This window comes from Ammodytes marinus (genome assembly GCF_949987685.1).
Source record: "Ammodytes marinus genome assembly, chromosome: 23".
Classification (NCBI taxonomy): domain Eukaryota; kingdom Metazoa; phylum Chordata; class Actinopteri; order Uranoscopiformes; family Ammodytidae; genus Ammodytes; species Ammodytes marinus.
In genome coordinates, this window is record NC_137227.1 from 5,852,283 (window position 1) to 5,868,107 (window position 15,825).

The 15,825-nt window shown below is 42.7% G+C and overlaps 1 protein-coding gene across 1 annotated transcript; it reads right to left on the reverse strand.

Moving 5' to 3' along the window:
* Nucleotides 1–973: 973 nt before the first annotated feature.
* LOC307269556 (protein O-GlcNAcase) lies at nt 974–15,468 on the reverse strand (the record flags this gene model as incomplete). Its single annotated transcript, XM_080052536.1, has 17 exons — nt 974–1,110; nt 1,697–1,856; nt 2,778–2,967; nt 3,167–3,258; nt 3,718–3,822; nt 3,980–4,065; nt 4,502–4,558; nt 4,706–4,880; nt 5,075–5,553; nt 6,043–6,129; nt 7,719–7,988; nt 9,121–9,219; nt 9,321–9,492; nt 9,594–9,724; nt 10,304–10,401; nt 13,349–13,400; nt 15,429–15,468. The coding sequence occupies 17 exons, from the start codon at nt 15,466–15,468 to the stop codon at nt 974–976; spliced, it is 2,430 nt and encodes an 809-aa protein (XP_079908662.1).
* Between the last annotated feature and the right edge of the window lie 357 nt (nt 15,469–15,825).

Sequence of the window (15,825 nt, forward strand, 5' to 3'; positions counted from 1 at the left end):
ACAGTGAGGCTGAGCCTGGTCTGGTCAACATCCTCATTTTGGAGAAATCATTTATCATTGATAAACGAGATCGACCAATGTGTACAGGAGGGGAATATTTTATGTCTGCTTAAAGGAATAATTTGACATTTCGACCAGCCGACCAGCACTTCTTAGGCTCATTAATTAAAACATATAATATCTAGGCTATACCTAAAACTACAATGTTTTTTAGTTTTGTGTGGGTATACTGTACTTATCTCCACTTAGGTAAGAGGACAGATTGACTAAGAACAGCAGTTCTGAAACTCATAAGGATTTAGTGCCTTGCTTAATAATACTTAGGCAGGGCAGATCCTTGAAGACAAGTGGTCTGATATCAAATCATCTACTGCACCCTGTTATACACATTCTACCAAATATCCAGTGTAAACAGTCCTGGCCTGTAATTACCCCAAATTAAAGGCCTTCCTTTAATATTAAAAACTAATAAAATGCTTAAACTAATAAAGCTGTTTCCATATATAAAAAAGACACATGTGTAAGTGAGACATGTGCAACTGAGAAGAACGCTGTAGCTGTTGCAATCTGCTGCTCTGCTCCCGTCTCAAACTATTCTGTCGTTGACTTCCTTGTAACTTTGACATAATCTTGTAATCCGTAGCTCCGATTTTATATTTTGTAAACCCTTCACACATCTCTGGCTTCATCCGATTACTGTCATGCAGACTCAAAGGAATCTAGGATTGTTGATTAAAATAGGTTTTTCTCTCTTGACAGAGAAAATTACAGATTTTTTCCCCAACGCTTTGCCGCCTCTACGCCGTACTATGTTTGTAACATCCTTCTGTGTGTATTAGTATTGTATGGGTGCAGGGGTCTACATGTTTCTGTTGGTGTGTATGTGTATATCAGTGTGTATGTGTGTGTGTGTGTGTGTGTGTGTGTGTGTGTGTGTGTGTGTGTGTGTGTGTGTGTGTGTGTGTGTGTGTGTTCAGAGCAGCCTCCCCAGCACCACCCCCTCTCTGCTCCTGGCTTCTCCTCTGAGGATCTCCAGGAAGCCCAGTTTGGTCAAGAACTCCATCCTGTGACGATCTGTGGGCTGCACCTCACAGAACACACCCTGGGAACCTGCACACACACAAAAGATAACTGATCATAAAATGTGTCCCTTTTTCTCTAAATAGTTCACTACTGCAGTTCATTTGCTTGCCTTCCAAATGCATACAAAGCCGTACAAGTGATTACTTTTACACATTAGGCAGAGGTGTATATAAAAAAACAAATGAACCAGGGGCATGTACCTTGACACTGTACTATATGTGCCAGTGTGAAGATGTTAAGATTAAGTGGTTGTCCAATGTTGTTAATATGCTTGTTTTTTTTGTTTGTTTTGTTTATCTCTCATGTTTTGCATTGTTTTTTGTCTTGTCTAGGTAGGTTCAAGAACAAGACCACCCTAAATGTAGGGTGAACCCCTTACGTTACGGGTTGGGGAATGGGAGGGACAGGCAGTTTTTGCTTACAGACGTGTTTCTCTATATGTTGAGAGAATGATCGAATACTAGAAACATAAAAATTGCAAGTCATAAAAAACTAAAACAATGAACCATTTGGAACCAGAGTTAGTCCGAGGTAACTGCATATTTTTGCATAGTTTTCCTCTCTGCTGCAGAGCCTTGAGCCATTGAGCATATCCCGTCCTTCCTGTCCTTACCGTTAGCCTTCAGTGCAGTGAGTAGGGCGGTGAGGAGGGTGCGGCTCACACTGATGTCCACCAGCTCAGGCAGGGCGTCTAGTCTCAGCTGGGACGGGAAATGATAGACCAGAGAGTCTGGGTACTCCCCCTGGTCCTCCTCCATCAACGTTACCAAGTCCTACGCAGAGGAAAGCAGAGACACAAAGACATTATAACAATGTGTTGCTGATGATGCTGTTGCAGTTACCATCAGCTGCCACTAGATGCTACTAATGAGCCATTTGAATGATGTACCTTATAAGAATCATATATGGCCAGGGTACTTGCAAGCTAATAACACAAATTCAAATTTTACCACAATTATACAAAGCAAACATTCGAGGCCCTGCAACATCAACAGAGTCTCTGCTGTACCTGCAGCTTTTATTTCGTAGTGATAGACCTGTGTGATTAGTCTAATGTGCCTCCTGTCTGAGAAGATTGTAAGCAGTTTTTCCTGGAATGGAACTTGCCAGCGGGAGGTTTTTGTCCTCCGGGCTTCCAGGTCATCAAAACATATATTTTAGATAGGCGTGATAAAAAAATGTATAATAGCTCATGTGATTAAATCCTCCAACTGGAAAACTGTTTCTAGTGCACCTGTGGCTGTAGTGTGAATGCCACGTCACACACAGAGTAAGGCTGTCAGTGTGCACCATGATGACACACTGTGTGGGTAGATTCTCCACAAATGTCAAGGGGCTGACTGTCCCTGTTGCTCACTACCGGGCCGGCTGCTGTTTGTAATGACAGTCAACGGCAACACTTTAGTCAAGCATGTCTCCTCCCATTCTGTACAAAGTTACTCTAATGTAAGTGTCCCATATGTTAACATGATTGTACCTATCTAAAATCAATCAATTTGTCGTATCAAACAGGAGGAGGAATCATTTCAGTGGTCATGACAGATGCTAATAAAACCATTTATTCTTGTTTTTTACATCTGCATCATTGCTGCACTACATAAACCTGGCAACACAATTGTGAATAGTTATTGTCAGAATAGTTGTGGTGGTTTAAAATTCTTTAAAATTAGTCTTCTTCTAGTCCACATATTCACCTGTGTGTTGGCGTGTGTGTTGCCCCCCTTGGGTGGGTACTTGTCCCTCATGGCAGGCAGCCAGGTGGCTTGGCACCGCTTGGCAAAGGAGCGAACATCCAAGATGCCCATCACACAGCCACACACACCCAGCTCATCCTCCAGGATAAAGCAGTACTCGGGGCACAACGCCAGGCACGGTCCAAGACATCTGTGGATTTAAAAAAGACACGTTTTGGCAAAGAAGGAGATCACTTCATCACGTCACACACATCTGTTTGTTTGTTTGTTTGTTTGTTTGTTTGTTTGTTTGTTTCTTTCTTTCTTTCTTTCTTTCTTTCTTTCTTTCTTTCTTTCTTTCTTTCTTTCTTTCTTTCTTTCTTTCCCTCTTCCCTATCTCAAACACACACCTGTCTCCGACGATATCTGGGTGAGCAATACTGGACTCTTGGCCACCTTGATTCCTCAGGTGGAGCTGGCGAACCATCCGATACAACTCCATCTCCAAACACAAAAAGAAAAAATTATTTGTAGACAATGATTACTTTTAGGCAATATTTTTCCCCACCCCAGTGTGTACGTCTTTAACTATAATCCTACAGGTGACTGAACAATCAGGGTCCTTTAAGAAAAATGGTTTACTGTTATGCAGCATTTCTGCACAGAGTGAACATCCCATAAATCTTCTATGACTTTCCATCACTAAGTCAGAGTGTCTTCCTGATCTAAAAGTCTTCCTACTCGGCACGCTTCCGAGTATTGCTCCTTCCTCAAGACTTAAATAGTGTTGTTTCCAAGGCAGCTAAGCAGTTGATCCAGTTATTGTGTGCAATAGAAATGTAAACACCTACACTAATATTCTCTGACTGCCCTTATCCTAAATGCACTTCTATGCCTTCCATAATGCTCCATGAATTATCTATGGCTGATGTATTCAAAAACTAACACATATTAGTTCTACCTTGTCCTTGTTGTGGTAGGGCCTGATGTTATAGAGCCGAGAGGTAGGGAAGAGAGGAGGGGGATGAGTGAAGAGTTCACTGCTGCTGCCTATTGGGAGGAGCATCTAAACACCACACACACACACAAGCAAGCACAAACACATGTTAGGCATGTTATGAAAGGTTCTAATTTAGATTTTAAATGTAAGAAAGTATGCACATAAAAACAATAAAAAGGGAGAAGTAATATACCAAATCCATGGATAATGACATTGACCCTACCTGCACTTCCCCAGACACTCCACCTTTAAACGCCCATGGCTCTGACTCTCCTCCCAGCAGGTCCGCCCCTGTGGACTTCCCGCACCCTACCACAGACAACGACCAAATATCAGTCTGGTGACATCACGTGGTTAGGGCCAATGAAACGTCAGGGAACGTTATCAGCGCACATGGGAAACGAATGCACAGTTAAATCGGCTTTAAATATTCATGCCAGCATAAAATATCAGTGTCACTACATCTCCTCCAGAGATGTTGGCTGAAATGAACTTCTTTTTTTAGCTTGAACGCTAGCGCCATGAATATTTGAAGCCTAACCGGTGACTTCACTGTCTTCACTGCGCCCTTATCTGCTGAGCTCCTCTAGGCTAGTGCTGCTGAGAAAGAATGATTGGCTGTTGGGTTAATAGCCGAACATTTCCAGACTGAATTTACGTTAGATAATAAGGATCTACTTGTAGCGAGTACTTTCAGACATAGATAGGGGAGACAGAGGGTTAATTAAAGGTCATGCCTACTCACAGTGCAAGCAACTCCTCCAGGTGTCCAGGGTGGAGCTGTCACTCAACACTCGTCCATCTGAGAGACAGCCCGATGGGTGGGGTACATCCCAATGATAATTGACAATAGTAAGACAATAGTAACAGCACCAGTATACACTAGTAAAATAAGGTTTAAATATCATAACAACACATAATGTTAGTCTGTTTGCCTCTTAGTGCTCACCCAGCCAGCATATGAACGCTTTAGCCACCAGCGCCATGTTCCTCAGGTCCCACACATAAGGGTAGAGGTCATAGAGCACAGCCCTGTTGGCGCCACCCACCACGCTGCAGTGGAGCTGGGCTATGTCTTCACACAGGGACAGGAACCTGGAGGCCCGGCCCCGCCACTCATCAGTCTGAGGAGACACACAAACACACACACACACACACACACACACACACACACACACACAAACACACACACACACATCCACACAAGTCAAAAAGCAAAGGATCATGTACTTCTCGCTGATCGCATTCATCAACAACAATTTCACAAAAAAGATTTAAAAAAATAACAATAAAAACACACAAAAAAAAACACACTGACCTTCTGAGGCGGTGCCTTCTTGCTGTTGGAGCTCACCAGCTGGCAGTTGCCTTTGAGCCAGGTGAGGTCCTGCAGCAGCTTCTGGGCAGAGGGGCCATGCTCGTGGGGCAGATAATGAAGACCGACCAGCAGCCGCACCTGGGACTCACTGAGCAGGCCCTTCCCTCCGCACAGCCTCCCCTGACCCTGGGCCTTTTGTCCCCTGCCTCCGCCCAAAAGTGCCCCGGGCCTGGATCCTGGAGCTTGTTGATTGGGTTGACCGAGCTGCTTGTCCTGGTTCTTGTCCGCCTCTCGTGCCTCCCTCTCCCCCTTGGCGTTAGTGGGTGACGAGGGGGGCGAGCTGGAGTCCAGGGGGAACACGGGCAGTTTGGCCACAGAAGAGGTTCCTCTGAGGGTGGGAGCGCCGTCGGATCTGTCGGGAGTTTTGCAGCGAGATGATGAAGCAGAGGAGCGCTGCTCTGCTCGTGTGCTCTGCCGACCTAAATATTCAAAAGTTTATAGGTTTTTTCTTGTTTCTCTTTTTATCAAACAATTATGTGGTCAATAGAACGCCTGTTATCAAAATAACTTTTTTGTCACAATCAGTGAATATCTCCTCCAGATCGGGTACGGGTCCGTACTTTGTGTCAGCTGAAAGGAATATCTAGTGTTAATACACAGCCTAGGCTCTGTAAACGGGTATGTAAACAAAGGGGGCCCTCTGTAGCTAGCAACATGCCCATTTACAGAGCTTAGGCTGTGTATTAACATTGGATTTTTTTCAGGGCACACACAGTACGGACAGATAGCGGATCGTGAGGAGATATTCAGTGATTTTGACCACAAGCATTCTCCAGTATCGCTGACTCCACCTTTAAAGCTCACGAAAGTTACTGAGCGGGTGAAGTGTTTGAGAACATTCTGATGTAAACACACACACACACACACTATGTACACACAGCAGCAGCAGCAGATCATAAATTGTTTACCTGCTTGTAGTGGTTGGTTGAGTTCCTCCATCCAATCATGTAGAGCGTCAGACAGAGCTCGATCAGGACAGTATTCACACTCCTCATCTAGAGCACATACCACATCATGTTAATATACTGTATATGAAGGTAACAAGTTCTTATTATTACATTTCACAATTAACAAAAACATTTACAAACAGAACATTAACTGCCACCCTACAACAAAAATCCCCTACCCCTTGCTGCCCCCAATGGTTAAACCTACTCAAATTCATCAGGTCATGTAAAATGTATACGCATAAATCAGAGTGCACAAACTACAAAGCCATATTAGTTAGAGGTGGTAATTAGCATGAGACAAAATTTAGAAATCTAATTAAGAAAACATCCAAGATACAGTAAAAGGCTTAGCTGGAGCAGCATTTAGGCAAGCAATAACACGTACCATGTGTAGGTGTGTGTGCCTAGGGCCAGAACATAATATGATTTTATATTAATTCCTGTTCTTGTGCGGAAGGTTTTTCAAAAAATGTCAGGAAGGGTCTCCACCCTTTAATACATTTATTCGGGGAAATGATCCGTGGGAACTGGAAAATGATAACAAGATCAATTTCAGCTGAATGCTTAACTGCTAAACATGAAAACACAATTAACTGTCTAGTCTCTCCTCTGACCCTAACTCAAAGCTAGAACTGTTCCAATGTCAGACAGCAGACACCGCTGCTGTTGTTTCATATTATTATCTTAGTGGAGGCATAAAGCTACGTCCATCTCACGTAGGCAGACCAAATCCAGTACTTACTTTACACACTGCCAAAACCCTGTCTCCCTCCCTCTAATATATCATTAAAATTCCTCTTCCATTTCCAGCCACATCACAGGGCTTCAGTCTGCCCTTCATCTCGTTTCTCAACCCCTCCCTTTTTAAAGCCCATTTCCCCTCTGCACAAGGCCCTGCCTCTCTCCCCTTCTCTTCTTCCTTCTTTACGCCACATAATTATAACTCCATCACCACCTCTCCCCGTCTTCAGAACAACATCACATGCCACGATGGTTCTCTCTCTCTCTCTCTTTCGCTCTTCCCTTCTTCCCCCCTTCTTCCTCTGGCAGTATTCTCATGTATTTTTCTGTCACAGTAAATGGAATGCAATAAATATCAAATTAAGGTGGTGCGATGGCTGTCGTAGAGTTCCAAAACAAGGTCTTACAGTGAACTTCATATATTCGACAACGTATGCAGTTTGATTCAAACAGATAGATTAAATTAATCTAATATCTGACAGATCTCCTTATAAAGTCTTAAAATAAATCTACTTTCAGTCATCAATGAAGATTGATGAAATGTGTGACATGTGTGTCTCAATATTTGGGAATAATTCTCACTCTGTATATTGTTAGTGTTGGACTAACTTATTGAGGAACTTTATCCAAGACGATAGACAGATTTAATTCTTGCAAGTTAATGTATTTGATATCAGAATCTTATATTTTGCCTGGAGGTTAAAATACTGATACTAGACAAGAAGCTTATTAAACATTTCTCCAGGAAGCAAAGGGACAGAATGTAGGCTACTCGGCTTTGGTCTGGTGATATTAGCTTATTAACACAGGACATCCCCTGTGTCGTCCCTGCTCCTTCCAACTGTGTATCAATCCTTTCCCCTTCCAGCCCAGTCCTTCCCTCCAGCCCTCACCTTTCCTCTCCTCTTCCCCCGCTGTGTACCAGCTTCCTAGCGTGTGGAGAGGGATGTAGTTGGCCTCGAACTCGCAGTTGGGGTTGAGCAACAGGCCCCTCAGGTGGCTCCTCAGCTGGGGCTCTCGGCCCTTAAAGGGCCCCAGGAAGAGGCGTCGGGAGTCGTAGTCGTTGGCGTGCAGGTTGTCCCAGATGAGCGGGGGCCGCTGGAGGACAGCCTCCACCTCAGCCAGGCAGTCCACTGACAGCTTCCTGGAGATGACCTTATTGCCTGTGGTACCCAGAGTGAAGGGAAAAGGTTGACAAGTGGAAGCCTTAAGGTTTAATAAAATAAGGGGCTCGTCCAGACCAGTTGAAATATTTGAAATGTGGAGCGCTTGTCCTTACTCATTTTGGAGTAAAATCTGAACATTCACCAAAGGACAACGGCATCCCCACTTGAAAATATATGTCTCTCTATTCCGGGCCAAAACTTCATCAGGTCAAAACTGAAACAACCTTAAAATGGTCACGTTTTGCTACTCTAAATATGAAGATGGATGTTGACATCTGAACACCACTGTGTACTCATGCCTACTGTAGCATGACTAAATAAACTGACTGCTGCAGGCAAAATATGTTTTCTCCCAATAGGTAGGCAGTCAGGTGTAACATGGTTATGTTCTGATACAGTTACAGACCTTATTTTCTAGAATGTTTCATATTTTGCACGCAGAGCTGTCAGTGGCCCTGCTTTTGTTCTTTGGAAGCACTTCTTTTTTTTCTAATTAACAGGATGGCAGGCGTTGACTTTGCCCAAGCAGACAAGGAATAGACAAACCTAAGTCCATCAGAAATAAGGTTGCGGAGCCTTAAAACCATACAAAAATGCAACAAAGAAGACTCAATTTGCAACTTGCCATTTGAAACATGAATAATTTCCCCACAACACCTTTCATTTTTCAAGCGACAATAATTGGTGGTTACAATATGCTGTATGCACTGAGGAAGTGCCATGTACACAAAGGAAAGTAGAACAACAAGCAGTAAAGCTGTAGCTCAAAACGTCAAGTCATTGTACTGGCGATCAAAGAAAAGCTTTGAGTCAGAAGAATAAAGACAAGCAATAAGTAGGTAGGCGATGATGTGTGTACAATATGTGTGTCTTTGTGTGTGTGTTTCTATTGTATTTCCATTTGCATGTGGGCGGAAGTGCAGCTAATTATTTGGAACGCTGTGTGTGGATTCGTGACTGGAGTTCTGTTTTGCCAGTGTGTGTGTGCTATTCTGAAGCAAAAGATCGCTAATGAGGCTAAAACACAGAAAACATTGAAATGTACATTTTCACGACATCACACAATGGAGTAAAGAAGACGTGTGCGTGTGTGTGTGTGTGTGTGTGTGTGTGTGTACTTGTGTCGTACCAGTCCACACTACTGTTATGTTGGGCATCAGGTCCTCTCCAACGGTCTGTAAGTAGGGAGACTTAGAGACACTGGGAGAACACAGAGAACCACAGTACTCTACGGGGAGACAGAAAAAGGGGTATGTTTCATCATTGCAGAATCCTAAAGATGCCGTACACCACAGACAATGCAGCGACATTCATTTGAAGCAGTTCTACCTGTAGGGCAGAACAGGAAGACTGAAGGTTCCCCCAAGAAGCGATAGATCTCATTGGTTACGGTGACCTGAGCATGGGCGAATGACGAGAAGGCCTCGCTGTCCGCCTGACACATGGAGTGATCGATGTCGTCAAACAGAATGGCAAATGCCTGGCAACCCAGGTCTGACACCTGGAGAGAGAGAGAGAGAGAGAGAAAGAGGATGTGTATGAGAGGCTAGAATCATGACAAGTGACATTCCTTCAGTGCTACCTTGTTGTTTTTTCCTGTACCTGTCTCAGCTTGCGTTTGAGTAGCGTCAGGTCACAGGCAGAGGAGAAGACGATGTCCTGACCAGGGGAGACGGCGTAAACAAACTTCAGGCCTCTGGAGCGGGCGGCTGCTATGAGAGTACGCAACTGACCTGGGAGCAGGAGGAGAGGAAACATCTTCAATCCATTAAAGAATAAGACACTGGCCAGAGTTTGAAAAAAATTATTCAACCTTCGATTACCAGTCTTCCAGGGTCCTATAAAAGTAATATAATGGGTGGAATAAAAACTGTTGATGCATTTAGGGTGGGTTATGAAAAACATTTACAAGGACTGTCAAAAATGCAATTTCATATTTGGCAAAGTGAACATTCTCCTCTCCTCCTGGGGCAGTTCTGGTACAGATCTGAAACAAGTGAGGCTTGAGTCTGCAGTCAGTGTGCAGGGCAGTTGGGGTCAGGTCTTTTGGGGTCAAACATTGTCTCATGATGGACAGTTTAAAATAAAGGATCAACATCAATGCAGCAGAACCAGCAACATTGTCTCTTTTATTCCATGAAATGTGGAGCCTACATTACCCAAAATGCAACTTGGCTGCCGTCAGTTCAGTCGAAGTTTCAGATGTTCGTTGCTACTAGCAGCTAATGTAGCCTCACGTATCTTTTTCACCAGTACCTGCAAGCAGAATTGAATGTGCAAAATATGTGAGGTTCTTAGTAAGAACTTCTTACCCTCCTCTTCAGGTGAATAGACTTCCCTCCACAGCAGCCTGTGTTTCAGGTCGTCTTTTGGGCCGTACAGGTAGGTGTTCAACCCCCAGCGCTGCATCCTGTCACAGACAGACACGGACAGAGGGGGCATGGGGAGGAAACATGTTACTGAGGTGCAGCTTTAAGGGATTTCAACGCTGTAACTGCGAATATGCAACACGAGGAAAAGACATTTCCTTGAAAAAATGCCAGATCCTTCCCTTCCCCATTACAACTATAACTTGTTTCTTTGCTGGCACTTTTTTTAAATGTATGTGCATTTAATAGCATTTTTAAACTATTTTTATCGTTTTTCTAAGCAACTTTTTGTCATTATCGCTTTTTTACTATTTTTAAATGCTTATACTATTTTTAAATGCTTATATGTACATGCTTTAACATTGTAGCTATTTTTATTTGGATACAGTTTTATTCTTTATATTCTGGAAAACATTCCGGGTAAAAGTCCCTAGGTCTGAGCACTGAAACATCATAATGTGTTTCTTTCATATTAGCTGTTTATGATCCGACACACCTATCTATAAAACTTTCTGGGCTGCAATAACTCTGAAGTAAGCCTGTATATTCTTCAAATGACCTTTGCAGTGCTTTAATAATAATAATAATAATAATAATAATAATAATAATAATAATAATAATAATAATAATAATAATAATAATAATAATAATAATAATTGATAGGTTTTATATAGCGCTTTTTTGGAGGTCACTCAAAGACACTTAATAATCTGCTAAATTCTCCATGTATCTGATATATAAAAATATATTTCATCCAGTTAGAAGCAATAGCTTTAGCTCTGTCCTGACTGTAGAAACCCAGGAGAGAGAGAGACAGAGACAGGAGGAGGTGGGCTGGACAACAAGCAGCAAGAAAATAGATCCACTGTATCGATCGTGTAAGGCCTCATGGCCGCCTCAGTTACGGGAAATGACCTCTTAAATGATAAATAAAGCATATAGTACGAGGAGTGAAACAATATCTGTATCACACATATACACAAACACATTAATATTGCCCTCTCTCTCTCTCGTCTCTTTCTCTCTGCCTGGACATGGACCAGCTCTTGTCCTCCTTGTAATGATCTGTGGGTGGACTATGCTCTCACTCTCTCCCTGCTTCACATCCTGGACAGATGGTATGAGAGTCGCCTCCACAAAGCTACCACCTACCTCCCTCAAAGGGAGGAGGGGGGGACTAACTTATGCAACACTCAGCAAATTCATTTTGCCTCCTTGAATCTAGAAAATGACAATCTATAAATAAACTATGAGCCCACACATTCAGCTGCTCACACTGGCAGCGTAGCGGAAGTCAAATTCAGCCTTATAGTCCCTTAAATAAAGCAGTGACGATAATACAAAAAGACTGTTATTTGCCAGTTGATGTATGGACAACACACATCACTAGTTAATCCACACAGGTTTAAGGACACATTATAGTGGCTTGTTAATGGTTACTGATTGTAGGTTGAGTCATCACAACATGAATAGGGACAGAAACAGTGTGCAATAATAATATGGATCATTCATTTAAGAGCAATGTAAAGCAGAGAGCAGAAGTAACCAGTACTCTCTGGGGATGCAGTCTGCTGCCACTATTGGCTCTTCTACTAAAAAACTGTGTCACAGATCCCATCAGGGATTTATGTTGCACCGGCAATTTGCAATATTAGTGTCATTCCTACTAACCACAAGGTAAATGCAGTGCATTGATTCACTGCAGTCCAATTATCAGTGCGTCATCTTCTTATGTTCATGAATGAACCGATGCCCTAGATGTCACGTTGACTGTGATTTTTTATTCATTTTCTTTGCACTTGGAAATTATCGCTTTGGTATTCTACTGTGACGGATATCACTACGAGCTGATTGGAGCAGAAAGAGCACAAGTCTCCTTGTGAGCTGATGCATCTGTTAAGCTTTTGTGATACCTTCGATGAGGAGCTGTCTTAGTTTTGTTTATTCAAGAAGACTCAAATAGACATTTTCTCATGAACCTTCCGCCTTGATATTGGATCACTGTCTCTTACTGTGCAGATCATTTGATTATCTTGAATGCTGACATTTTTATCTGGTTTCAATTGCCTATGTCCAGAGCTTTTTTGACGTCACAGTGCTTTCAAAAAGAAAGTGGTATTCAGACAGACTCTGTGGCCACCAGCTAAAGAGTGTGTTTGTGCTAAGCAGCTCCCTGGTGTGAAAGATATTTGCATGGAAAAGAGATGCTGATATATAAAAGGAGCCATTGCACACAGTCTTATCTTCCCTCTTTATAAGCTAGGATAACACATAGATTTTTGCATTATGTTGATGTAAATGTACTGATTCCAGAGAAAATTAAAAAAAAGGCTGTTACCAAAGTTCGTTTATGCTTCATTATAAGGCAGCAGTGTGAACCTGCCTGAAATGTCTTGCCGAGGTGGACCGAATACCTTACTTTTTATTATAGAGTTGTAGTGCTAGTCTTTTGAGCCTGCAGCATAATATTCTGGAAGAAACAATGAATAATAGTGACTGGACCGCAAAAAGTCTGGAAATTCAATCTTGAACAACACAGCCATCCCTACAGCCAAGGCCACAATAGCAAAGGCTGAAAACAATATCTACTGTATGGAACCGAATGATCCATATCCAATCTGTGATCCCCTCTCTCTCTCTCTCTCTCTCTCTCTCTCTCTCTCTCTCTCTCTCTCTCCATCCACTATAAAAAGATGGAGCAGTATTTGCCACCTCCCTCCCTGCCTCCTGTCAGCCATGGTTGAGCCCCCAGGAATGAGAATGAGCCAGCCGTTTGCTATATAGAGCCCTTCTGCACCAGTGATTTCTCTCAGGTCGGCCTGGAAGGAGAAATAGAGGTGAGCTCCTGAGCTCACGCTATTCACGTGAAGAGGAACTACTGCACAAAAACATCTCACCTCTGACCAGGCGAACAAGACACATGTGACACCTGTGCTCACTTACATGGCAGCTTGTGGACAGCAGGTGTGTAACAGTTAACAAGCTTACCATTGGAAGAGAACTCTCCTCTGGTCCATGGACCAAGGCCTCCCATAGAAACCTGCAGAGGAAAAATAAAAATGAACTCAGCATACACGTCATTAGAAAAGCACAGCTTCGGATATACATGATTAATTGTACAACACCAAGTCCATTCAGGGAACTTGCCCTTTATGACTGGTGTGTTGACCATTATAGGATGTATGGTTTGTGATACAGTTTATCACATTTATTTTGTATTGATCATTAAATAACTGAAGTAGCACATATAGCAGGGGGACTTTGGAAGCTCAGAAACTGTGCTATTTGATATACGAGTCTATACCTTTTCTGCAAATGTTTATTTCTCCAAACTTTTGATATTCACAAGCAGATGTGTTGTTATCACTGAATATGCAACATGCCATTCCAACACATATAAGTATCATATCATATCATATCATATGGTTTTCTCTACTATTTCTTTGTTCCCAGCTCTGCAGCATTAAATTACAAAGTGGACAGTTATCAGCTGCTCTTCCTGTGCTCACTCGGTCATATCCAAGCCTCTGTCTTTGGCAGAGGCATAATTCATCTCCAGCTACACTCTGTACCACGTTTTCTATTTTTAGAAATGGGAGCATCTCCAGTGGCCCTCTCCCGCCTTTTGTGTTTTTTGAATAAGTCTGCAATCTGTGTGTGTGTGTGTGTGTGTGTGTGTGTGTGCGCGCGTGTGCGTGCGTGCGTGTGTGTGTGTGTGTGTGTGTGTCTGTACGTCTGTGTGTGTGCGTGTGTGTGTGCAAATGTGGGTAAAGTAAGTGGGTCATAGTGAGAAATAGATGTGGTCCACTAAAAAAAAGTGTGTATACTATTTTGTATTTGGGTGTGCATGTGTATGACATGTGTACCTGTGTGCATGTGTGTGTGTCCTGCGAAGTGCTCCCCACCAAGTCAGACACAATTACTCACGCTGTTGGATGTCAGCCCACGGGGACTGAGAAACACACAGGTTTAAGGGGGTTGCAAGAATGAGTAATAAGGCATGTGTGCGAGTTAGGGTTTGTGTTAGAGCTCTATGATTGATGATGTGTCATATTTTGATTATCCCCGCAATATTTCTCCACAACAACAACAAGAAAACACATCCGTGAAAGGGCTGTGAAAACAGGTAAGCAAACTTCAATCATAATCGACGAAATATTAGTTAGTAGCAGCAATAAAACAGACCTTATATGAAAGGCATATTACCCATTCATTTCAGCAGTGTATAAATCTGCCATATTTGCGTCACTTTGTGATCACATGGTATCACATAATCATCTCCATAATAATCGTCATCACAATACAGTGTTTAAACCTGGCAGGCGGCATTATCAAAAATGTATTAAATATGCGTGGATACTTATTATTGTTCATTTTGCTTTTTGGGGGGTGTCTTTACTTTGAATCATATAATCAGATACTTATTTTATATTTTACTTATTATTTATAGACTCATTTATTTAATATTGGCTGTTGTGAGGTGAGAGGGTGGGTAAAGGGACAGGTATAAGTAGCGTATAATTACAACCCATTTTCTTTAGTAATCAGTTCCTTTTTCAACATTTCCTGCAGGGATTAGTCATCATAATGTATCCTGCATTCTCCATCTGTATTGTCATCGTCAATATCATCCAACTATCCCCATTACGTTCAAAATCATTTGTATACACTTCAGCTGCTTTTTTTTTCTCGAGTAAATGATAAGCTACATTAGCCTACCACCAGCCACTATTCAGAGTTCTTCCTTTCCCACAGGCTGCAGCCTTTGAACCAGACATTAGTGACATTAGTAGACCATATAGCCTACTTTTCAGCGCCTGCTGTTTGAGCCCCACTTGAAGCATGACTGATCTCAGACACATCATCTCATAAAGACCTCAACATCATCCATGGCAGTGCTCATATTAGGTTACCAATCCACGCACCCCTGCACCTACAGTAGCCCAAGTGACAACGCAAGGCTAGAATATAGGTCAAGCGGTGGTCGATTCAAAGTCATCTCACCGAGGTAAGAACAATAAATCACATGATCCGACCGACAGTCAGTGATGAAGTCGGCCGCTCTTACCTTCCACCACCCCACAAAGAAACTGCCTCTTCTCCTCCATTCTGTCCTAACTCCCTCCGCTTCCAGTCGGCCCCTTACGAGCGAGGGAAGACAAGATGCTCTCCCCGTCGGTCAGCTTTAGATACCAGGCATATTCTTCATGCTTCTCCTCGCTCTGCCTCCACCGCCTCTTCTTCCTTCTCTCTCTCTCTCTTTACATCTCTTGTGATGCGTTCAGGTGTTCAGCGTATTGAGCGAAATTTCCTCATCACTGAACGCTCATGAAAAAATAAAAGACAAATGCAAAATAGGTCGTTTTTGGTGGTGGAGACAAGCCCATCCTTACATTATGCTGTGGTGGAAGACTTTGGCCATCTTTGGCTACTTTAAATGCCCATAGTTTATGGTTTTAGGCTTA